Below are 24,611 nucleotides of genomic sequence, written 5' to 3' on the forward strand. Positions count from 1 at the left end.
ATTAACACGGGCTCCCACGGGGGAAGGCAAAGCAAGGCCAGGTTTGGGAAGCTTGGAGCTGGGAGGGCGAGCAGAGGCAGGCCCAGCTCTGCAAAAGCAGCTCGGGGTGTCCCAGAGCGGGGCCAGAGCAGCTGCAGCCCCAGTCCCACGGCAGGGAGGGAGGTGCCCACCCCGGCTGGAGCTGACTCGCTCAAGGTCAGGAACACAGCCCAGGATTCCCAACCCTGCATTGCCTGGATCGTGCTTCCCCCGAGGAACATCAGGGATTTAATATTCTCTCCACTGCTCGGCACAGAAAGAACAGAGCACTTGGCTTTCAGCAGAGCTGCTCTGGCTGTGGCAGCAGCTGCTGCTTCCTCCCGCCCCCCAAAGCAGCCACCACGTCTCTTTCCAATATTTTAATGAGTCGCTACATCTTACACTCATAATTATAAAAGAATAAGAATCCATAAAAATATTTTCTTTTCATAATACGCACTTAAAATACTCCAGGGCAAGTCAACGTGGTTCATTTGGGTGGGTTTTGTTTGTTTTCATTTTGCCCCTGGCAGAACCCTTGGCTTGAGGGGGGGATGTGCTCCCCTGAGGTGTGATTGCTCAATCCCCCTCCCCAGAACTGCAGTTCCTGTTGCCCAGGTAAATAAAAACCAGGAGAGAGCATTGCTGAGCAGACGGGCAGGGGGACCAGTCACTGACCCGCAGAGAACTGAAGCACAGCTGATTTCAGTGCACATTGGGAAGCTCGGGGAGGGAGGCGGCACAGAGAACGGAGGGAGGGAGGGTTTGCATAAATATCATCCATCTTGTGTTGCAAAAACCCAAATGCTGCTGTGAGCTCTGGAGAGAGGCCCTGGCTGCAGCCAGCTGCCAGTGCTACCTGTTGGCACAACTCTGTGAGAGCGAGCGGCCATGAGAGGAAGGCTCAGAGGACGCCGTTACCGGCCCCTTCCTCCATCTGCTCTGCAAATTTGAACTGGAAAATAGATATATATAAAAAAAGACTAGTGTTGCATGCTTCTGTAGACCTCTCTTCACCTCCCAGGGCTCCGGCGTGGCAGCAGGGCCAGGACACAGAGCACATCCCCAGGGGAGCAGTAGGTAGTTCTCTCTTCCCTTCACTCCTGGCTTAAGGCAGCTTCTGATTCGGCTCTTCCGTTTCCAACACAGGCACTGAGTTCTTGCAGATGAGAGTTTGGGAACTGCACAGGTGCAGTGGAGAGGGAAAAGGACCGGGGAGAGAGAGATGGACACAAACCTCAGCCTCGGGACACAGACCACTGTCCATTGATTCCCAGGAGAGAGGGAGTAGCAGCAAAAAAAAGCGTTGAACAGCCAGGCTGGAGGAGAGGAGGAGGACGAGCAGCCGAGCAGGGGCAGACCTCCAGCGTGGAAAGTGAGAGAAGGTGGCACTGTCCAAAGGGAAGATGCCCTCCAGCTTTTCCCCCTGGCCTGGGGGTATCCCCAGCCCGCCGTGGGCACTCAGCCCCTTGTGCTCTGGTTGGACGCTGCCGGGGAGCAGGAGGGCACGGGGCAGGTGAGCTGTCAGTGTCCAGTTTGCAGAGGCTCGTGCTCTCAGAGGTATTCTTGTAGAAAGTGCAGCAGCGTGATTTCGTAGTGCTCTCCTGACTCAGGGCACCGAATACTGTGTCTCTCGTTGGGGTAGATCTGTGCAGGGGCAGACACGGGGTGTTGGTCACTCAGCAGGGACACAGCCCCCTCCCCTCAGCCCTGCTCCCTCCATCCATCGGGACAGAAGTGCCAGGGAGGGTCTCGAGCACCCCTTCCCTCACTGCAGCCACCCCTGACCAGTGGGACACAACAGCTCCAGCTGGTGGAGGAGGAAAGTTCCAGGCCCCAGGAACTGCCATGCCACATCTGCCAGCCGTGGAACAGCCACAGTGCCACCTCCCGGCCTCCTCTGGAGCCCAGCGAGGAGCTCACTGTCCCCAGGATCACAGGAGGATGTGGGACATCTGCCCCCATCTCCTCCCGTCCCCAGAACACACAGCAGGGAACCTTCTCCAGATTTATGGCACCTTCCCTCCCCACTCCTGTCCCTCCTACCTGCAGCTGGTAAGGTTTTCCAGCCCGGATTAGCTGCGATACCAGGAAGTTGGTGTGAAAAAAGTGCACATTTTCATCCAAAAAGCCATGGAGGATCAGCAAACGATTTGGCCTGGACGGGGGGTGAGAGATAAGGAGAGAAACAGGATGAGAAACCAGATGGAAAACACAATGAGGCAGCAGATAAACGCTCTGCAGAGGGTTTGAGCTCAGAGCTGCCAGCTGGACAAGCCAAACCCAAGCAAGAGCAGTGCCAGGCCATGGCCAGGGGCCTCAAGCCCTCCCTGGCAGGGGCAGGGGGTGCTGTGGCCCAGCTGCTGCCGGGTTAAAGCGGATCAGAACCCCTCCATTCCTTTGGGATTGAGCAGGGTGGCAGGGGCAGGCCCAGGAGCAGGTGTGGGGCAGGCACTCACTCGTTGGGAAGCTTTTCCACGTGCAGTGCCACCGAGCCAGCCTCGTAGCCCTGCTGGTTGTTCTCGGGGACGTCCATGTAGCGCTCGGTGTAGCCGGTGTCGTAGGCCATCCACACGGTGACAGGGGCACCTGCTATGGCAATCTGTCAAACACAGAGGGGGCACCACAGCCTCATTATCTCTGCTCACAGCCCGGTGCTCCCTGCCTTCCTGGACAGGCTGCTAAAGGCAGGCTCTGCCCTGTTCTGTCACTCAGCTCAGGATTCTCCTTCAGCAACCCCACACACAACCCAGCTCCTCCTGCTGCTGTTCCTCTTGTGCTCACAGTGGGGCAAGTTCCTGCACAGCAGCACTAAAGGCCTCCCCTCTGCCAGGACTTGGGAATGATCCAGAAACTGTGCTGGGAGCTGGGATGGGGAATAGCACATTAATATCCCCCTGTATGGTAGACCAAGCCCATCCAGAGCCATCCTCCTCCAGCCCCAGGCAGGGATGAGCTGCAGCAGGACACAGAACACAGGACTGGAGCTGCAGGCAGGCAGGACAGGGGGGCATTTCCACCTGTCCACCACAAACGAGCCAAAACACCAATTCCAGCTGCAGAGAGGGACAGGAGCTGAGAGAGCCAGGTGTCCCAAAGGTGCCAGCCCCACGTGCAGGCTCACCTTGAAGACGTTGGGTTTACAGATGAGCCCCATGAGGGACAGAAAGCCCCCATAGGACCAGCCATGGATGGCGACCCGGCTCAAGTCGATGAACCCGTATTTTTCTGCTACGTAATGTAAACCTTCCACCTGGTCCTCTATCTCCACCTGACCCTAAAAGGCAACGAGGACGCTCATATTAGTGGACTAGATAAATTTAGAAACTTGAGGCAGGAAGACTCACACAGGAAATGAGCAGCCACCACCCTTAGGAAGGGCAAATAATCAGAGATTCCCCAGCACAAGGACGTTACCATTTGGTTTTTCAGGGCCCCTTCAAATTTGAGGCCTCGCTGGCATGATCCCCTTCCATCAATCACCACCACAGCATAGCCCAGGGATGCCAGTGTGTTCAGCCTCAGGTACTTGATGCCTTTGAAGGAGTTGTTCACCAGCTGCACCTGCACAAAGAGGGAGGAAGAGTCTCAGAGCTGCCTTCCAGGGTCACTGGAGGATGCTGAGCTGGACAGCAGCCACTCATCGAGCTATCAGAGCCATGGAAATCAAACCACATGCTGGAAAAGTCATCTGAGGTTTGAAGCAGAGGGCAAACACAGAGACAAAAAGAGCAGGTTTAGATTAGATATTAGGAGGAAGTTTTTTGCTGTAATGGTGGTGAAGCCCTGGCACAGGGTGCCCAGAGAAGGACAGTGGAAGGTGTCCCAGATGGGCTTTAAGGTAACTCCAACCTGAACCATTCCATGATCCCACGACAGGGCTCACTGCTACCTGAAGTGCAATTCTTGATGCAGGACTGACAGAGCAGTGCCCTGGGCAGCAGCCCCAGCCCCAGCCCCAGCCCCAGCAGCTCCCCTGGGTTGTTATCCCTGGGTTGTTACCCCTGGGCTGTTACCTGGGGGCCTCCATACACGAAGAGCACCGTGGGATGCTTCTTGCCCGGCTGCACGTCGTGGGGTTTGTACACCATTCCGTAGAGCTCCACGTCCGACTGCGTGCGGAAGTGGAAGATCTCCGGGGGGACGTAGTCTGGGGGACAGCCTGCAGCAGGGGGGTCACACACAGTGCTGGGGACAGAGCAGCCTCTGCTGCCACCCCCCAAACCAGCCCTGACCAAACCTGACCCTGGGCAGGGCTCCAACACCAACCCACACCAGGGCTTAGCAAAGCCTCTCCTTGGGAAACACAGCCTGCGCAGGGAAGGGATTCCACAGGAAAACCACAGGAAAACCTCACCAGCTGGGAGTTCTGTGCCACAGCAGCAGGGTGGGAGAGGGTAAGAACAGGGATGGGACAAAGTGTTTGTAGTAGGGCTCCAGGTGCTGCTGTGAGCTCTACCTAAACCTTTAAAACCTGCAGTGCACAACGGAGCAGTCACTGCATCCCAGGTACTTGTTCCTTCCCTCTTCAGACAAATCACAAATCAAAAAACACCTTGAAGTGTTCAAGGCCAGACTGAACAGGGCTTGGAGCAACCTGGACAAGTGGAAGACTTCCCTGTCCATGGCAGGATGAACTTTAATGTCCATTCTGACCTAAACTTTTCAGTGATTCCACAGTAAAACCACATCCTCCAACTCTGTATGACTCTTGCTCAATGTGTGAAACACCCCAAAAGCCCACACAGCATTTCCTGAGTGAGGTGACCACGAGAAACATCTCCCCCACAAGACACCACAGTTCATCTTCCCTCAGAGTGAAGGTGCTCAGAACACTTCCCTCCCCATCACTCTTGGCCCTGCTGGCAGAGTTCTCCCTGCAGGGCCCCACGGGGACGTTCTGCAGGACTCACTGGCTGCCTCCATCATGCTGGCCCAGAACTTGGGCTGCTTGTGCAGAGGGTCGTCGTCGGAGCCGCTGAGCTTGTAGATGTGCACGCAGGGAGGGGTGCTCACGCTGCTGTAGTGGCTGATGAACATGTCAAAGTTCTGCAGGGAACACAGCAGAGTTGGGAATGAGGCCCTGCACTGCCCACGTCTCAGGCAGCGCTCAGGACTCGTTGCCATTCCCAGTTAGGATCCCTGTCAGCCAGGAGAGGGGAAAAGAAACAAACCTGGCTCATGGAGCAGCTGTGGGAGAAGCCTGGCGTGGTGAGGCGCAGGATCTCCCCGGGACTCTCGTAGCTGACCACGTAGAGGTGGTGCTCCAGCGGGGTGTCCCTCGTGCCTTGGAAGTACACCAGCTTGGTGGCCTCGTTCACCCAGATCTGTGCCAGGAGAGAGGGTCAGGGACACACAGGGACAAGCTCTGCTCCTCTGCCAGCCCACAACACACACAGACCGTGACAGGGCTGTCAGGGCAGGGGCTGAGGGGCCAGAGAACACACACAGCACTTGGAGAACTGCAGACAACACAGTGCAGTGACAGAGAGCAGCCCCTCAGCCTTTCTGTTAAAGATTTAAAGCATTTGCTCATTAATGGGCATAAAAAGCTGGGCTTTGTTCCCTGCACATTAAGAGGAAGCCATCCTCTTAACAAGGAACGTTCTGTGCTTATATGGCATCTTACAGAACCATGGAATCATTCAGAAAATGGGAAAACCCCCCCAAGATCAACCATCAGGCCAGCAGCACCGTGTTCACCACTAACCCACGTGCCACATCCACACCCTCCTGAGCACCTCCAGCAGTGGTGACTCCCACTGGACAGCCTGTCCCAGAGCTGATCCCCTTCCCAGTGCAGCCTTTCCCTCATCTCCAACCTAAATCCCCCTGGAGCAGTGTGAGGCTGCTCCTGTCCCCCGGGGGGAGAGCCCGAGCCCCACCTGGCCACAGCCAGCACGGCTGGGTTAGAAAGGCACAGGTGCCTTTTTCCAGCCATGTAATGAATTCCCATCTGTGGGAGGACCAGTCTAACAGCTCTCAGCACCAAAACTTTGAGACACATTAAAATAGCGTTTTTACTGTCCAGATAAAGCTGTTTCTAAAAACCACCCAGTCAGGCAGGAACAGAGGCGACAGCTTTAAAATCCTGCATTGATCCAGCAACAGTAACTGAACTGTTTTTCCACCTTACAGTTTCCAAATGCTATTTCTGGCTAACCCTCAGTTTCAAGACCCCTGTGAACAGCAAAGGGAAAAACATATCCAACTCAGTTGGCCAGGAAAACCAGGCAGAGCCCTGTGGAGCAACAAATGCATCAAAATAATTGCTGCTAACACAATTTTAGCCATAACACATGCAGGGAAGAGCTGTGGCCAAAATCAACAGCATGTACAGTGAGAATCCACATGGGGAGGGACAGCAGGTTAATTGCAGATTGAGGAAAAGCAGCAGAAACCAAAAGCTGGGAGCTGTTGGTCTTTTAAAAAGCGAGAAGTGAAAATCCAGATTAATTGGAAATGAACAGACAAGGTCTTTATTTTGACAGAAATCACCTGGGAGTGTTAAAGATCAGACTCGAAGTTAATTCCTGAAGCAAAAATGAAACTAGGTTTCTACAAGATTAATAAAAATTCATTTCTGGCTGTTCTGCAAGCGACAACAGATACAGCTTCTCCATATTCTAAACTGCTTTATATTCCCCAGCTGCCTTCTTCCTAAAGGCTCTGCTGAGGGATCAGCTGGAGACCAAGAGTTCACTCCGAGTGCCAGGACACATTTCCACACTGCAAGAACACATTGGAGTTAAAATGCCTCAGCAAAGGCAGCAGTCCCCAGCTTCTCCACAAAATGGTTGTTTGTTGCTCTTAAACCTCAGAATTGTGTCCTTTTTTATGGCCTGACCCACTCCTGAGATTTACCTAAGGAACAATCCAAAGTCTGATTAAGAAGGCAATCAGCTCCAGTGCACTGGCCTACAGCACTTCTGGGGAAAGCAGAGGCAGCAATAAAAACAGCAACAAAATGAAGCTTAAGCAGTTCCAGCAGGTCCCAGGCGTAAGGGAGGACTCAGGCCAGGACTGGGGGCAGACAATGCAGAGCTGAGACACTGCAAGAGAATAAAAATAACCCCTACCTTGGATCCGTGCCTCGCCAGCACCTCCCACTCCCCAGCAGTCAGGGCAATCTCCTCCTTGATGGGGCATTTGAAATCATCTACAAGAGACACCACGAGAATAAATCACTGTCCCAAAGGACACCACGGCCAGGAGGGGAGCAGCCCTTACCCTCAGTGTGGACACAGGGCTGCCCCCAGTCGTGGCTGCCTGGCTTCAGCACTGCTGTCACCCTGTACAGGTGGCAGAAGCCCGTTTTGCACTCGTTGGCTCGGATAAAGCACAGCTCTTCCTCCTCCCCCTCCGGCTGGATGAAAGGATAGAAGATGTCATGAACCTGCCACACAAGATGAGAAACCTGTGAGTGACTTGCTTTATCAAACCCCTGGCTCAACACTAAATTTGGGACTAATGAGTAGCAAAGCTGCTGGAGCAAGGACTTAACTGGACACCAAATCAACACGAGAATGGTTAACTGAGGGGAGGAACGGGCAGCCCGTGCTCTCCTCCCAGCCCCGAGCCTCTTACATTTATCCACACGTCAGTGGTTTCTTCATAGATCACAAATGGCTGGACATTTTCTGGCACAGTTTTGGCAAATTCAGCACGCTGCTCCTCATTTTCTGGGACTGGAATAAAGAGTGCTGGAGGCAGGAGGACTAGCTGGAGCCGCTGCTGAGGTCTGTCTAGGAACATAGCCCAGGCACTGGGGAAAGAAGTCAGAGGTGAATGTCAGCACCACAAAACAGAGGTCCCTTTCCAACACTGGGAACACGCATCCCTTTCTTCCCCTCGCTGCCAGAAAGGATTTGGGCATCTGAATGCAAAGCTTTTCTCATCACTGCTGCCTTCTAATCCCCTGGAAGCTGTGCCAACACACACGTACTGCCAGACAGCTCTGGTATTTCACAGGGGCATCGCTCAGACGAGATGTCTGACAGATTTGGCAGCGCCTGTTCCAAGGGAGCACTGCTAAGGGAGCCCTGTCTCCAGAATGGAGCTCTCCTTGGACACCCCTCCACCAGGAAGCACTGCCTGTGCTCCAGCTCTGCTCCAGCTCCAGATCCCCCTCCTCGAGCTCCGTCTGCAGCCCCCTCCTCGCACAGAGCCAGCCCCAGGGGAAGGAGCTGCCTCAGTCCCAGCCCTGCTCCCTCCGAGGAGCCCCTGGTGCTGCTCTGCAGGCTCTCAGCGTGGCAGATGGCAGAGCACAGCCACGCCAAGGCCTGCCAGTGCATCCAGGGGGGTTTCACCATGAAAGACAGCTTTGGAAAGAGCCAGTTCTCCCCTAGCGCCGCAGGATTTCAGGAACTGAGATATTCAGCACATTTAGATAAGCTCTGGTGCAGAACATCACAATCACCTCTGGGATTACCTGCTGGAAAGCTCTCTAAATTTCCTTTCCAGAGCAGAAAATTAATGACGAGTTACAGAATGCCACCTTCAAAGACAGCCAAGTCACCTTAACTTAATCTGCACACACACCACTTAACAGCCAAGCCAGCCTGGGAGGGGAAAAACTAAGAACTTTCAAATGTCAATCAGATTGGGGTGAATTCTGTAACTCTTCAGGCAAGACTGTGTATCCCATTTGGAGCAATAGGCAGTCCCAGAGCAATCCTTCCCTTTGGACACGCTGTGTGAAGGACTGATCCAGTCCCTGTCCTGTGATTCAGGCTTTGATGCCAAACTGTGCCAACGAACAAAGATAAAACTGCCACAGAACAGCCCCATTTTCAGAGGAAAACACTTTGTATCTGTGTTAAACACCTTCAGCTCCCGAGAATTCCCCAGGACTGCCCACTTAACGCATCAATGTCATTTAACTCTGGTTGTGACAATCCCAACCTGTCACTCTGCTCTGCCTCATTCCTACTTTTAGGATGTCACAGCACTGAAGAAGCCAAACATTCCTGTGCCATTTCTGGCACTCAGGGCTCTCAAAGCAGGTCATGAACATAGCAGAAGCACGGCCAGAGCCTGCAGCCAGAGGAGCCCTTGGGACAGGTATTTTGGGAAGAAGAGGGACTTACAATTTGCCATCCCGGGTCCATCCAGCACGGGCAATGTACTCCACAGTGGGAAACAAGGCAGCAAAGGGTTGCACCAGCTCCTTGTCCTGAGCACACACAATCTGCACAAAACCAAGGCCCAACATCAAACCAGAGCACCAGAGCTCATCACCTCCTCCCAGGGAGCTCAGGGAGATGCAGAACAAGGAAGTTTAGCTACTGGCATCAGCAAGGGTCAGGCCAGGAGAAGCAAACCTTGCTACAAAGAGCAGGAAGAGAAGGGAAAAACAGGCTTCAAAGCAAAATGATTTTGGCATTCAGCCACAGGAAAAGACAGGCAGGACTGAAGCCCCGGATCAGACCTGGCTCCAGCCCTGCTGTCTCTGCCATGGTGTACCAGGCAAGCCCCACTTCCCTCTTCCCTCCACATTCCCAGCTAAATCTCCCCCAGAATTATTATTCCCAGCATTTTCAAGTCTTTCTGTTTCTTGGATAAACACATTAGAGAAGCAGGTATTACAAGAGAGTAAAAAACCCAGGCTAACACTATTGAGGATTTCTTTGTGGCCTTGTTTTAATTCTAGGGAGCTTCAAAAACCTTCCTGTGCAATGTCCCCTTCTGAGTTATCACTTACCTTACCCTTGCTGTCTGTTTTAAATTCTGCCAGTTTCAATGTAATCTTGGGGTTTTTGCTGCCTGCAGAGAAGAAGTGAAAAAACACCAAGATGATGAAGCTGAACATTCTGTGGTTACACAAAACACAGCTTCTAAAGGAGAACTGCCCCTGGTCCTGCTGAAATGGCTCTGTGAATTTACAAATACCAAATATGTCTGTGAGCAAACACCAGAGTCATTCTGGGAATGGGAACAGTTTGCTTTGCCTTCCCTAGCTGGCTGTGCACGCTCCCAGGAGGGAGAGGAAAGATGGGATTCAGAATGTACACCACAATATGCCATCAAATGTATTCCACTTCCTCAGCAATCCTTTCATTTAGGGCTGGGATTTAAAGTTCAGCTTTTCTTGCAGGAGATTTTGGGATCAGAGAGTCAATTATGTCTCAGCATTTACAGCCAGGTTCTACATCCCAGTAAGTGCCCAGATTAATGATGCAGAGTTTACAGCCCCAGTTGCACTGCTGATTGCAGCAGGAGTCCAGGGCTCAGTCACGTGTTTCACTCACCTGTCCTGGGGTACCGGTAGGAATCTGTTTTTCTCTCCTCCAAGGCAGGTGAAGGAACATGAATTATCTCCACCTCCGACTCATCCACTTCCTCATACAAGATCCGCAGTGTTTTCAGATCCTCTGAACCTGGGACAGAGAGCAGGAATGTTTGCAGAGGGAATTTCCTGCTGTTTCTGGCTTGCCTGGAGCACTGGTGCAGAGGGAACACCTGTACAGCCCCAGCTCCAGGTGCCCACCTGCAAACACTCCACAGCTATAATCCCCTCAATGCTTTGTCCCTTCAGGTGATCTCCCCAGGAACAGCCCAAACCAGGCCAAAGGAAGATCATGCCCAGAGCCTCATTCCTGGCAGGAGGCAGCAGCCCCAGCGCCAGGATCTGATGGGCAGAACAGGGACTGACCTTCTGTGGAAGCTGTGGGACACCACCAATAGCCCGTGAAGCGATCAAACTCCTCCTGAATGACAAAAGTGGCGACACCAGCAGACTTGGGGTCATCCAGAACATTGGACAAGCCTGGAGAGGAACAAACACGAGACAGCATTTGCATTTTGCACTTACATCTCCTTGGGAAATGCTGACCCAAAAGACAAATGCACTTGTAAGGAATGAGCCAGGAATGTGGGTACTGCAGGCCAGGTCACTCAGCAGGAATTCCCTTTCGGGGCTGCAGGAAGCCTTTACCTTTATGGCAGTACGTCAGCCGCCTCTCCTCGCCCGTCTCGATGTTTGCCACCCACAGGTCGTTGTTGTTAATGAAGGAGAAGAAGGCTGGGTCAGCAGGGCAGATTTTGGGATCCATCCGTGGCCCCGTGCACTGAGTCTTGATCTCCAGAGGCTTCATTGGAGACACCTATGGCAAAGATCCACACAGAGTTGGGTGCCACAGCAGCTCCCAGCTCAGCAGAGGAAAAGCCAAATCAGAGACACAGCAGAGCCCAGGGGAGGATGGCAAATGTGGCCCTGACAGGACAAGAGCAACCACTGTAATGAAACAGATGAAGATGTGGAAGATGAGGACGGGACTTGGAGAAACGTGGGACAGTGGGAGGTGTCCCTGCCCATGGCAGGGGTGGCCCTGGGATGGGCTTTAAGGTCCTCTCCACCCCAATCCAGCCTGGGATCCCACGTACAGCCACCTCCAGTCCAAACCACCCCGCACCTCACCCTTGGAGGTGACATCCATGAAATCCCTGCAGACTCACCATGAACCCGTTCTTGCCCCCATCTCGACAGTGGAAGAGGCTGTTGCTGGCCTGGAAGAGGAACAGGCCACTCTCACTGTGGAAGTCATAAGATGTTATCCCAAAGACACCCAGCCTCTTGCGCTCCCTCAGGAGCTCCTCCTCTCTGGAATACATCCCGTGGTGAGGGGTTGCCTAGGATTGAAGGAAAGGAACACCTGAGAGGATTTTCAAGGAGAGGAACGTCCACAGGAGTGCTCTGAGCCTGTCACAACATCCCAGCTCACACAGGCAGCAGTGCCAGGGTACAGGTCCCCAGCTCCTGTACCCCATGCTACAGCAGGGGTCCAGCAGGCCCAAACCCAGCACAGCCCCCAAACCTCCCTCTGCAGGAGGGCTGAGCTGAGAATCTCTCAGTGCTGCAGTTGGCACTTCAGCATGAACTGAGAACAGCTGCGCTTGCTCTGCTTATGCAAATCAGATGTAACCAATTAACTTAATGACGTTATCTGCAGCCTTCACAAACAGTTTCCATGTCAGACACTGCAAACAAAAGTTCTTCCGGGATCTTGAATTACCTTGGAGAGAACTCACAGCCCAAATGGGGTCAAGAGAGATAAATTCTGTTCCACCAGGAACTTTTTAAGTGGGGGAGAAAAGACCAACACCCTCCAATGCTGCCAGTGACAAAGGACATGAAGATACTGAAACCAGGGAGGGGAAAATTCCCTCCCTTCCTGGTGCACTCCCAACAACGTAAGGCAGAAGCAGCAATTTAAACTCAACTTTCCCAGCTTTTCAAAAGCAGGAAGGATGACAGACACCACACAGAGCCCACCACAGCAGCCCCACTGCATCCTCCAGTTTCCCCAGGCACTGACAACCCAGGCCCTTCCCACTCTGGCTTACCTGAAAGTGATCCAGCATCTGTTTCCAGGACAAGAGCAGCAAGGCCTCCTTCCGTACCTTTTTGGGAATCTCTGAGTAAAGAAGGGAATTCTCTCTGCTACCATATGGCATTCCTATTAGGAGGACAAAAGCATCATCCTCCTTAAGATGAGTTAGCCAGGACAAAGAGGCCCACAAGCAAATTCAAACAGAAGTCTGCAAACAGAGGGGCTGCCCAGAGACCCTTGCCCACATTCCTGCCCAAGCAGCTCCCAGATCAATCCCAGAATAACATCTAAACCACTTAGATATTCATTTGTTTGGAATTTTCCTAAGCAAGATTTAACACCCCACCTCTCCAGAATGTATTAGGTCCAATTTTCCCCTTGTGCCCCAGATCCACTCCAAGAGCACCACTCCCTGCACGGCTGACTCAACATTGCTCTCCACATTTCTCACACAGGAATTTGCTACAGGGACCTGGTTCAGGCCAAGGCAGCAGCTTGCAAGAGGGAAAGGAAAAGCTTGGAAGCTCCAGAGAGCCCATTCAAATGTGAAACAGTACCCTACAGAGCCAAAAGACCTTGTCATTTTACATAAGCCTTTGACTGTGGTTATCAAATGAGCTCCTGGCCTTTATCCAACTTCCAAAACAACCATCAAATATCCTGACGTGTGATTTTGACAGTTTCCACAAAAACAAGGACCATGAACTTGCCCTCTACTTATGCTGCAGAGACTCCCTGGATCAGAAATTCACAGAGGGATATGTGCCCTGATACTGCCTACTCTGCACATGTTCTGGGCAGAACAGAGAGATTTCTGAGCTGGCTGACCCAGCAGTAGTTACTTCAAATTAAAACTGAAATATTAATAAGTGCTCGGGAAGCAGAGCAATATGTGAAGATCTAATCCTCAGAGATCCAGGAACACCAAAGTGCTGAGCATGTGGTGTTTAACATAAGCAGCATCTGCCACGATACAACATAAAACTCAGTGGGGATGGCCCAGGAATGATTGAGGATGGCCATGCAGGAAAAACTGCAGAGAGGAACAAACGGCTCTGGACACACACATCTGACACTCAGGCACTGTGACCTGGACTTCCCCTTGTGTTAGAACTTTCTCCAGTGACCTCAGGCTGACTACAATCAATTGGCATTTACAAGGGAAGCATTGCCTCCCTCCCCAAAAACAGTTTACTTTGCTTTCAAGTGAAATATTCAACCCAGCAAAGCTCATCAGGAGTCTCCATCCACTCCTCAGTTTCATTTAAACACTTTAAAATCTTATTTAATGCTGGGGCAGTAACAGCACACTGAGTTAAACACTTGTGAACTCCCAGGCTGCCCAGAGAAGCTGTGGCTGCCCCATCCCTGGGAGTGTCCATTGTTATGGCAAAAGAATCAGCATTTACATCAGCATTTACCCTTCATTAGGGACATCTGAGAAGAGGTACCCTGGGATTACCTGGCTGATGCTGATCTTAACTGGGGGATTAATCTGCTCTAAGCCCTGCACAGTTCCTGTAGGAAGGAAACACTGAAAAGGCACTCGTGTATCCTCATTCCTGGTTGTGGCTCCTGGAACAGTCACACCCTGGCAGAACACCAACCACCCAGTAGCTGCTTTGGTTGCCATTTCATACAATGGAACATTAAAAAAAATTAAAATTAGCCACTTAGCTCTTTAATCATCTAGATCAAAACCAGTATGAAAGTGAACTGGAAATACATCCAACTTTAAATCAAGCCTCACTGCTCAGACTTGACAAGAAGAATATGCCAGCTCTGGATCCTGCCCTTCAGAGCAGCACTCGTGTCCTAAGAATTTATGAGAACTACACAAATCAAGTCACTGGCACACAGGAGCTGCTTAGTGACAAAACAAATCAGTCCCTCAAATCCAGCATCCTACAGTGACCTGCACTCAAAACCTGCAAAAAGAAGGAGAGCAGCAGGGTCACTTCAGGGCAGCAGTCACTGCAGAGTTGCGCATCCGGCAATTTTTGTTCTGGCCCAGTAATGATCAGCTCATGCCCCAAAGCACAGCAAACTCTTTATAGTCTGTAAAGCTTCCCATGTTACCAGCCACAAAATTATCCAGTTACTAAAATCCAACAACTCTGTCACTAATCACATCGTGGCTCCATCTGTAACAAGGGACCCGTACAACACGGAATTCTGCTTTCAGTCCTGCTGAAGGAAAGGGATATTTCCCTGCAAATGCCAGGAACAGCTCATTCCCACCTCAGTTTTCTTCCCTGCTCTTGAAAGTATCCTACCTGCATGACACTTAATAAAGCAGGAGACACCACCACCCTGCCATTAATATGTTGCAACATACAATGAGTCATTACTGACAGCAAATTTCTTGGAAAGTCAGTCTGGTTAATGAAGCAAGTAAATCCCATTTCTCCCAAGCTACAGAGGCATGAGCTGGTCCTGAGCGTGAGGAACATCCCTTTCCTGAGTGACAAAGGACACAGAAGTGCTGGCTGGCCACCACTTCCCCTTGTCACAGCTGATCCCTGTGCCTGAGGCTTGTCTGGGACTGGAGTCCCTGCTCGGTCCCAGGCTCTGTGGAAGGTCCTGCAAGCCCTGAGCCACGTTAGCCCAGCTCAGTTCCCCGTGTCACAGGGACATCCCTCCCATCCCTCCCTGCCTGCTGAGTTTGGAAGGGCCCAGGTCCCCCATGCTGGCACGAGGCTTACCCAGGTAATAGAGGCGGTGGGAGTGCGGGCTGGACTCCTCTGTTTTCCGGACAAACTGGAAATCATGGGGAGCTTTGTTCACTATCATGCCCGAGTACTTCCTGCTGCTGTGAATAATGTCACGCAGCCCATCCCAAGAATGCTTTTGCACCTGGAATTGGGAAGGCACATCCTCCATCTCGACCACTTCGGAGCTGTCCGAGAGCGTGTCCACTGCAGTCATCCTCGCTTCCCCTTCAGAACTGGGCAAAAAACTGAGGGAGGAGTAGAGGGAGAGAATTAAGCCTTAAAATCAAGCAGACGCTCCTTAAACTACAGATCCTGGGATCCTCTGCACTCAAGGATTACATTTTAAACATATGGAAAGGAAAAGTCCATCTCCCATCCCACATGGAATCCTGTAGATGAAGATACTGACCTCGGAAAAGTGCCTCTCCCAAGGCTGCTTCCAGGAATGAGCTGTTAAAGGAAGCACAAGCAGCAGGTCCTGGTGCAGACAACTATCTGCTTGACTCAAAGGAAAACCACTCCAGGAATTCGGACAGATATGTCATCAAAGCCATGACCTATCATAAAGGCACATCAACTCCTGCCCTGTGAGAGCACAGAAGTGGAATCCCCTTCCTGCCCCTAAGGAAAACCTGCCCCTCGCTTGGGGAGAGAGCTCCAAACCCAAGCACAGCCATTCATTCACCCGAGGAGAGACGGAGGCCAGGAGGGAAGGGAGAGAGATGGGAAAACAGAAAGAAAAAGTGCAGTTGTTTTGCTAAGAGAGAGAAAGCAGCAGGGCCAGACCTGGCTGTATCCCCAGAAACATGGCACACATTCCTCAGGGATTCCCAAGCGAGCAGGTGTGGAAGGAGAGGACAAGAACCACCTCCACATTAACACAAATGTTAATTTGAGGTGAGGTGGACCCACAGACTTGCCCAAGGTCAGTGATGTCATCCACTGCAAAGCAGGAATGAGCTGAGGACTAGGGAAACCTGTTTCTCACACCCCACTTGAGAAGTAGGATGTCCCTCCAAGAGGACATTTGAGGGGTTTTGGAGGCACCTGAAAGAATGTTATAGAGATTTTTCAGAAGAACTTCAGTTTACTGGACAAAATTAGCCTGGAGAACTTTGCTCCAAGGAGACAGAATCAGCCTCGTGCAAGGGCTGAAAATGTAACATCTCCTCAGGCTCCTAAGTCCATAAATTGTACAAAATGTGCCAAAAGTAACACAAGAACAAGCTCCCAAAATAATTCTGTAGGTACTTCTGGTACCTACTGCCCAGCAGTAAATCCACAGCTTGAAAATGGATAAAGAGGAGTATTTTCCAATCAAAGGCAGGCAGGAAGCCCAAGTGAAACCACAAAAGAGAACATGATGGGATGTTCTAAGACTGTGGGTCTGTGGCCTCTGCCTGTATCCATCCTCTCCACTGCAGCTAAAATCACAGCTGAAGGCAGAAGTGCTGCCTGTCAGAAACACAGGACAGGAAGACCATGAAAATCCATAAACTGAGTGCAACTCTCCCAGCCCCATCCCACTGCAGGTCAACCCACACAGTTAAATACTCTGGCTTTAGCTGACAAAGCCTGGGCCTTGGGTTACTCTCACCCAGCTGATGAATCCATCTCACTCAGCCAGGCTGGCTCCTCACAAGCAGCAGTTTAACCTTTAAAACCAGCCTACAAATGTGACACTGGTACCTGTCCCCAGCTGAACTGGAGCCCGGAGCCCCACTCAAACAATACTGCCATGATTTTATCATGTGAGCAGCACAGCTGGAAGCTTGGCACTGCTCTCATCCTGGTGATTTGGACACCAGAATTGAGTGGGATAAGCAAAGCAGCCACCACACAAACTGAGGTGGGAGTGTTGGGAATTCCCACTGGCACTGCTGGAGCCTGGCGGACTCTCACTAAATCACAGAACGGTTTGAACTGGAAGCGACCTTAAAGATCATCTAATTCCAAACCCCTGCCACAGGCAGGGATACCTCCCACTAGAAGGGAAAAAAAAACCCTAAAACTTAGGTCCTGGCACACTGCAGAATAAAAAGAAACTCAGATTTCTGCCTCTGTCACTACAGCACCTCTGGAAAAAGGCGTAGTCAGTATTGGCAAGAGCATGTATGTAAGTAAACAAGTGCAAGGAGTAACTTATCTCAGAGTAGATTTTGGGATTACGTTACTCAAACGTGAGCCGGATCAGGACACCAGTTATACCCATCCTGAGACAGGCAGCAATAGCACACTGAACATTTCCACCTTGCTGGGGAAGCCCTGCCCCTGCCGCCCCACACTGAGGCAGGCACTGGGATGACTCAGAGCTGTTGCAGGAGCACTGCTCTCTCCACTCCCAAAACATGGAGCTGCTCCTTGGCAGTCCTTTAGTGCCATTTGTGCCCTGCCAGGTGAGGTGGGCGAGCCCCCAGGCCATCCTCTGGGGGAAGGTGTCAGTCTGGAGGGGACAACAGGCACAGGTGGGAAACCAGAACCCGGAAAAAGCTGCAGAGCTCGATATTGGAACAAGTTATTGTCCTGAGTCACTTCCTGACTCACAGATCCTGACACGGAGCTCCCTGGGCAGGACTGGGACTTCCCCGAGCCCTCTCTCAGTGCAGAGGTGATGGCTGCTCTGCCCACAGCACACAGAGTCCCCTCAGGGGCCTGGACGTACCTTCTCCAACTTCCTGCAGTCTCGTTTTCCAGACGAACCCTCTTTATCTTCTGCATTAACTACTCAGAGAGCTGGGCAGGACAGGAAACTGGGGAGGAAGAGGGGAGAAAGGAAATTTCATACAACGGCTGGGTAAAAGCATCTTCCACAGGTCACATTTCCAGCTGAGCGGGGAGGCACAAATCAATCCTTGGGTTTCATTCCTTGGGCCAAATCTGTTCTGTCAGCACAGCCTGGATTTGAACAGCCCTGAGAGATCTGAGAGATTTCATCTGAACAACAAAGCTCAGTGAACTCCGGGGTGTGCCTCGTTCTTTCCCAGAAAATTCCTCTTAAAATCAAGAATCTTGAATATTGAACCTTTCTGGCATCCCCTTCACAAAATCCTGAAATTCGTGCAAGTATCAGGTACTAAAAACTGATAAAACAGAGGTCTGGTCATACACTTAGAGGGAAGAGTCACACAAAGGACACACCATAAAGAGCCAGCCAGAGGGTCACAGTCCCACCTGGGATATAAAAAACACATTTATCTTCCAAGCCTGAACACTGCCTCCCTGTGCCTCAGCCTGCTGCCACGAGGAGCCCTGGCTCCCCACACCCATCTGCTGCCCAGGAGCACAGGAAGGTGCTTCCCTGCCCTCCTCTCTGCCCAGGTACAAAGGCCTTGAGCTCTGAATCACAGACACGCTCCAGACCCGCCACTGCCTTTTGTCGAGGCCCCTGCTCTCCCCAAACAGCCCCTTCTCCACAAAAATCGCACTCACAGGGGACCAGGAGAGACAAAGCATCACAAAGAAACTCCTCAGCTGCAGAGGAGAGCAGAGAGGGAGGAAGCAGCTGCACTCAGCAGCTGAAGGGCAGTTTCTGATGCAGGCATGAAGGGCAGCGGGAGGGATGCTCAGGAATGCTGAGTAACCTGGTCTGATCTCCCAGCTGAGCCTGCCTTGAGCACGGGTTGGACCAGAGACTTCCCGAGGTCCTGCCAGGCTCGGCCGTTCTGGGATTTTGATGATTCTGAGGAACATCTTAACCCTCACTGCACCCAGCCCAGATCATGCATTTCACACAGGGAAGGAACAGTAAAATCTCAAACCAGGAAAAAAAAAAGAAACTGAGCAAAATAGACAAAAGAGATCAGGAACCAGCGTGAATCATTCGGGAAGAGCCAATGGAACACAGGAACAGAGTCACCTACAGGAGCCCTTACAACGTGTCCCTGTCGTGGCCGGGAGCTTTAAGATCTCCAAAATTTAAAGCCCAACTGAGGGTGGGATAAACCGGTGGGGATTTCTCCAGAGAGGGGCGAGCTCCGGCAAAGGCTGCCAGCAGCCCGAGTCCCTCTGCAGCTCTCTCCGGGAGCTCTGCCCTTGGTGCAGAGGAAGGGCCGGCACGGGGAGAGGGGAGAGGGGAACCCCCGGGCCGGAGCATCCTCTGCCCCCAGCGCCGCCGCTGCTGCTGCGGACGCTCCTTCCCGGGGAAGGGAGCGAGCGGCCCTCATCCGCCGGGCTGAGCCGGGGCTGGGGGGCACACGGGACCCCCTCCAAGGGCAGGGGGTGCCTCCATCACCCATCCATGGGCAGCACACGGGGGTGAACTGCAAACGAGCCCCTGAGGGCCGGGCCTGGGGGCGAGCAGGGCGAGCAAACGCCCCCCGGGGCAAGGAGAGGCCGGGCCCATCCCGAGGGGGTGAAACGCCCACGGAAGGGGGCGAACACCGCCCCCCGGGCACCCCCGGCTCAGGGCAGCGCGGACGCGGCCCACGGGGCGGGCAAGCGGCCCCCGCCCGGCTCAGCCGCCCCTCACGGGCGTGGGCCCCACCCAGCCCTGCCCGCACCGGGGCGGGACCCCCCGTGCCCGCCATCCCCCCTCCCCTCCTCACTCACCGCGGGGCGCGGCGACCTCCCCGTGCCGGGCGGGGGTGGGGGCGGCTCCTGCGCGGGAGGGAGGGCGGGGGAGGGAGGGGGCGGCGGCGGCTCCGTCAGCGCCGCTCCATGTCCCGGGCGCGGGGCAGCCCCGGAAACGGGGGCGCGGGGGCGGCGGCGGCCACGGCGCGACCTCTCACCCGGCGGCGGAAGTGGCGGGAGCGCGCGCGCGGCGGGAGCGCGCCCGGGCGGCACGGGAGGAACCACTGCCTCTGGCGGGGGGGAGATGGCTGCGGGAGTACGGAGCTATTACAAAATTACACAGAATAGATTAGGTGTTCAGAAAGAGCTGTGAGGCTATCCAGTCCAACCTTGTCGTCAGACCATGGAGCTAAGTCTGTCCTTAAACACCTCCAGGAACAGTGAGTTTGCCGCCGCCCTGGGCAGTCCGTTGCAATGTATCCATGGAGAGGGTGGGCACGGAGAGAATTGAGGCTGATACAGGGTAAAAATGCACGGAGAGAAGATTCTTCCTCGCCCTCAGAGATGGGCCCCTAATTCAGCATTTATAGCCGTCGTGGGGCGGCTGTGGAGCTGTTCTCATCTTTGGTTGCTCCTTACGCCCGTTCCGAGAGAATGGTTGGGTCCCGCTGGGTGATGTTGCTGAGGGAAGCCGGGAGCGGTGCTATCAGCGGGCGTTGGTGGTATAGTGGTTAGCATAGCTGCCTTCCAAGCAGTTGACCCGGGTTCGATTCCCGGCCAACGCACATTGCTTTTTATTTTCTTCCTCGTTTTATCTTTTTCCCCCGATCTTCCTCGTTTGTCACCGATCCGAATTGAATTGAGATGCACCGGCACGCAGAGCGCCCGCCCTGCTGCGCTTTGCTCATTTGAGCCCCGGCGGGAGGCGGGCGCTGCCCAGTGATGGTGCCGGTTACTTCTCTTCCCAACTCGCGGTGGACGTCCCGAGCAGTCAGGAGACGGCCGGAAATAAATAAATAACTCAGAATAAAAAAACCCCAGACAACTGAAGCCCCTCCAAACCAAAGAAATACCAACGAAAACAAATCAAAACAACAAGGAAATAAACCACCACAAAAAAAAACCACTCACAAAAAGTGAAAAGAAAAGCAGATGTTTCCGCCCGGGATCGAACCGGGGACCTTTCGCGTGTGAGGCGAACGTGATAACCGCTACACTACGGAAACCCGCCATGGGAGCAGTTCCCGCGTGATGGCCCATGTTCCCGCCAAGTGGCTGAGGGGGCGCGAGCTTCCCTCACGACAATCTCGAGATAAACCTCCTGCAAACCCCTCGAAGCGCCGCGCAGGACTCCCAGTGATTATCATCAATGACTAATTGGAGTTCCCAGAGACCCGCTGCTCTCAAGAGGCGGCTGAGGTGCGTGTCCTGGGCAGTGTTTCGGGGTCCCCTCAGAGACGACACGGCCCCACAGGGAGGTTCCCGCTGAGGGCGCGCAGGGCGCTGCTGGAGAAATGTCGCTTTTCCCTAAGGCAGCTGCCACCAGATGTCGGTAGAATAGTGGCGACAGGGAGTGGAGCTCCCTGGAGAGCGTCCCGGGAGGGACAGAACCCGCCCGGCCCAGGGCACAGGGGCTGAGGGAGGAACGGCCCCCCAGGACAGACCCGCTGACAGTCACAGATCCACAATGCCAGACTGGTTTGAATTGGAAGGACTTTAAATCTCATCTCGGTCCACCCACTGCCATGGACGGGGACACCTTCCTTTGTCCCAGGATACTCCAAATCTTGCCCAGCCTGGCCGTGGACACTGCCAGGGATCCAGGGGCAGCCACAGCTGCTCTGGGAATTCCATTCCAGGGCCTCCCCACGCTCCCAGCCAAGAGCTGACAATCCAGATAGTTCTAAGTTTGTTTCTCTTACCCTACTGCAATATGAACAACTTACTTAACGGCAATCCTTCTCTTTTTGTTAAAACCTCAGCCCTGGGAATCAGGTGGTAACTGAAAATTATGTTTTCCTGTTTTGTTTCTTCGTTGAAGTGTGTTTTATGCTCTGCTGGCTGCAGAGAAAAGCTAAGAAGGGAGAAATGAATCATAAACCCAGATGAAAGCAAAAAGAACCTCACTTTTAATAACACAATAAAATCCACTTTTCATTTTACAATTTTGTAGCTGATCTTTTGATTTGGGGCCAAAAGGGGTAGAGAAGAGGTTGTCACATGTCCTTTAACTTCAGGGCTTGCCAGTGCTTTATTCTGATCTGATTTATGATAAGGATTATATTGGTACATCCAAGTCCGTGACAAACCCGATGTCTCAGGACTCGTTTGCTCCGTGTTGTTGTTAAACATCGTGGAATGAAATCCTTTTTGCCTGCAGAGCTGCAGAGGGGACCGGCTCCAACCTTTGCACCGAGCACCGGCTGAGTGTGCTGGGGCAGAGCTGATCAATGGCTGGGGGCAAGGTCCCCTCCCTCGAGCAGGGGGAAGGGGATCTGTGAGTGACCCAAGGCCATCCGCGGAAAGATTCAAACGCTTTGGGTTTTGTTTTCCTCTGCAGCCCTCTTTCAGCCTGGCGATGGGTGGAGAGAGGAGCCGCAGAACAGGCAGCGCCAGGGAGGAAGCTCTTGGAAGGCGCCCGTGGGAGGCAGCGGCAGGAATTCCGTGAAGACGCCGTGGAAGACGCGGTGCTGCCGGTGTGAACTCCCAGAGCCAGCCGGACCCCGCGGTGCTGCCCGGTCCTGGCAGCGCCGGGCTCTGGATGCTCCTGGCGTGGGCAGCGCTGGCTTTGGGGGCCCAGGCAAAGCCCCCTCTTCCCGCGGGTTCCTGCTTGCCGGAACGGCTCCCGGGGATGTTCGGGCTTTTCTGACAAAGATCCATTGTCAGGGACGGCTCAAACTTTGCCCGCAGGACGAAGATCCCGCAGCCTTCTCCCTTGCAGCCCGTGGCCTACCCCGCTTCCCGCCCGTGTGCCCTGCTGGCTGTGGGACCCCCGTGCCTCACCCGCTCCCCGCGGGCGGTCCCCAGGGCACGGAGAGGGAAATGAGAACCCGGGAGCTCGTTTGGAGGTGAAGGCTGGAGATTCTCTTCTGTTCTCACCGGCATCTGCCCTTTCGGAGCGAGGAGCCTCCCCCAGGCCTCACCAGCGGCCATGCCTGCCTTTGTTTCCCTGCCATGCTGCACAGTCCCATTGAGCCCCGTTCCTCCCTCCGCTCCCAAAGCCTGCGTGGCCCTTCCAAGAGGGGAGCTGGAAGCACCGTGGAGCAGGAGAGCTGACAATCAGGGCCGGGAGACAACGCTGCATGCACAATACCCCCCCAATTAGCCATTCATTTCTTCTGCCTCTGAAATGGGGAGCACAGCCCCTTGTGCTGCGAGATAAAACAAGAACGGCTTCAATAGCACTGATTTAAATTAGGTCAGGCTGGCTTTTGTGCGGCAGGGACCACACAATAGCTGTCACACGACGGTGGAGGGGAGCAGCATAAAGGAAAAGAGGCCAAGCAAGCAGCACAGATGCTGGAGTTGGTGGGTGCTGGGACACCAGGGTGTGTGCGTGGGGACGGCAGAGGGGCAGACACTCGACCCGGACGTGATGCTGAGGCATAAAGGGGTGGCGTGGTCAGCAGGGACACAGGGGTCACTCCCTGCCTGGGCACAGATGAGCTCTGCCACACCACAGAAACGTGCCCTGAGAACCCAGCCTTTAACCATAACTGCTTATGAGACAAAGGGGTGACAAGTGTTGGACTGCTCAGCACAAGGAGGATATTGAGGGGCTGGAGTGTGTCCAGGGAAGGAACAAGGCTGGGGGAGAGTGGAGCACCAGGAGGAGCTCAGGGAGCTGAGAGGGCTCAGCCTGGAGAAAAGGAGGCTCAGGGGGAATTTCCTGATTCTTGGGCTGTTCTGTGCAGGGCCTGGAGTTGGACTGATGATCCCTGGGGGACTCTTCCAACTCAGGGTATTCCATGATTCTATGACCTGAGTTGCAATCCCCAGCATTCCCCAATTCCTTTCCCCTCATAAGTTCTCCCAAAGTCGATGCCTGGCCTGGACACCAGGTGTGCTGTGAAATCCTACACTAGCTTGTTTAGGGATAGGTGTGTTTGAGGAAATATCAGCAGCTCCCTCAAAATGATAACTCATGTTCTCAAAGCCATCTGTGTGTCTGCCTTCAGAGAGAGGTCCTGGGGAGAGTTTTCCAGGAGGATGTGAGCACTAGAGCGTTGTTCCAGTTCTCCCCACAGTTTCATTAATACCCTTATTGCTGTTTTTACAGTGGCAATGCAGATGTTCCTGTTTATCTGGCCATGGGAGGACACGAGAGCAGCGTGCTCAGAGCTATCAGCAAGAGCCTGATCTTTTCAGCAAGCTGTTGTCATGGTCTAAATGAATTTATCCAGGTAAATCCATATGCAAAGGAAGGGTAGGTAAGTTTAAAAATAACAGTCCACCCATTCAAGTCTCTGAGGAATAAATGAATGATCTTCTGTGCTCCAGACTGGACTCTTACAGGTGCCACTTTGCTACAGTTGGACCAAAGACCAGTGGGGAAATTGTGGGTGTAGAAAAGTGGAAAGACATAACCAGCCACTTAATTCAGTCTTATTGGAAGGACAGCTTGACATTCTTTTTCAGTTGCAGGAAAAGCTGTAAACAAAAACCAATACTTTAGAAAAATGTTCATTATATTACAAAGTCATAATTTGCATGCTTAAATTGCAAGTGTTATCATTTCTACTAGTAGTAGTAAAAAAGTAGGTGAGCCAAAGCACTCAATGTGCCAGCCAGTGCCAAAAGGAGGAAACTAGGTTAAGCTGAAGTATCAGTTGTTCCTATTCCCCTTCATTTGTTTGTTCACACATGAATAATTTTTTCTTTTTTTCAATACAAGACAGCTTAGAACTACTCTGGGCCATCATAATTCCCTACAGCTACAATGGCCTACATAATTCCCAGGCTGATTGAAACACGCTGCTTCCCACAGGCACACACAGGCAGCCGAATATTTGGTGGCCACCGGCTGATACTGGAAAGA

The 24,611-nt window shown here is 53.1% G+C and overlaps 1 protein-coding gene and 2 non-coding genes across 7 annotated transcripts; 1 reads left to right on the plus strand and 2 right to left on the minus strand.

Moving 5' to 3' along the window:
• Nucleotides 1-369: 369 nt before the first annotated feature.
• DPP9 (dipeptidyl peptidase 9) lies at nucleotides 370-19,678 on the minus strand. 5 transcript variants are annotated; one of them, XM_063403416.1, is made up of 22 exons: nucleotides 19,613-19,678; nucleotides 17,727-17,814; nucleotides 15,207-15,309; nucleotides 15,056-15,110; nucleotides 12,364-12,476; nucleotides 11,476-11,649; nucleotides 10,955-11,123; nucleotides 10,673-10,786; nucleotides 10,269-10,397; nucleotides 9,722-9,783; nucleotides 9,108-9,208; nucleotides 7,606-7,783; nucleotides 7,249-7,414; nucleotides 7,098-7,177; nucleotides 5,193-5,345; nucleotides 4,932-5,067; nucleotides 4,035-4,180; nucleotides 3,436-3,582; nucleotides 3,143-3,295; nucleotides 2,478-2,620; nucleotides 2,065-2,176; nucleotides 370-1,665 (listed from the first exon to the last, which is right to left on the minus strand). In XM_063403416.1, exons 2-22 carry the CDS (start codon nucleotides 17,780-17,782, stop codon nucleotides 1,573-1,575), a joined length of 2,583 nt encoding a protein of 860 aa, XP_063259486.1. In that variant the 5' UTR covers nucleotides 17,783-17,814; nucleotides 19,613-19,678; the 3' UTR covers nucleotides 370-1,572. The 5 variants fall into 5 exon arrangements, with proteins under 5 accessions (XP_063259486.1, XP_063259483.1, XP_063259487.1 ...); XM_063403413.1 differs by having other exon boundaries at nucleotides 15,056-15,309; XM_063403417.1 differs by lacking the exons at nucleotides 17,727-17,814; nucleotides 19,613-19,678 and adding an exon at nucleotides 15,474-16,244.
• A 608-nt stretch (nucleotides 19,679-20,286) lies between these two features.
• TRNAG-UCC (transfer RNA glycine (anticodon UCC)) lies at nucleotides 20,287-20,358 on the plus strand. The gene has a single exon. It is a non-coding gene; the product is annotated as a tRNA-Gly (tRNA).
• A 368-nt stretch (nucleotides 20,359-20,726) lies between these two features.
• Nucleotides 20,727-20,799, minus strand: TRNAV-CAC (transfer RNA valine (anticodon CAC)). Its single transcript has one exon. It is a non-coding gene; the product is annotated as a tRNA-Val (tRNA).
• Between the last annotated feature and the right edge of the window lie 3,812 nt (nucleotides 20,800-24,611).

This window comes from Prinia subflava, chromosome 8 (genome assembly GCF_021018805.1).
Source record: "Prinia subflava isolate CZ2003 ecotype Zambia chromosome 8, Cam_Psub_1.2, whole genome shotgun sequence".
Taxonomy (NCBI): domain Eukaryota; kingdom Metazoa; phylum Chordata; class Aves; order Passeriformes; family Cisticolidae; genus Prinia; species Prinia subflava.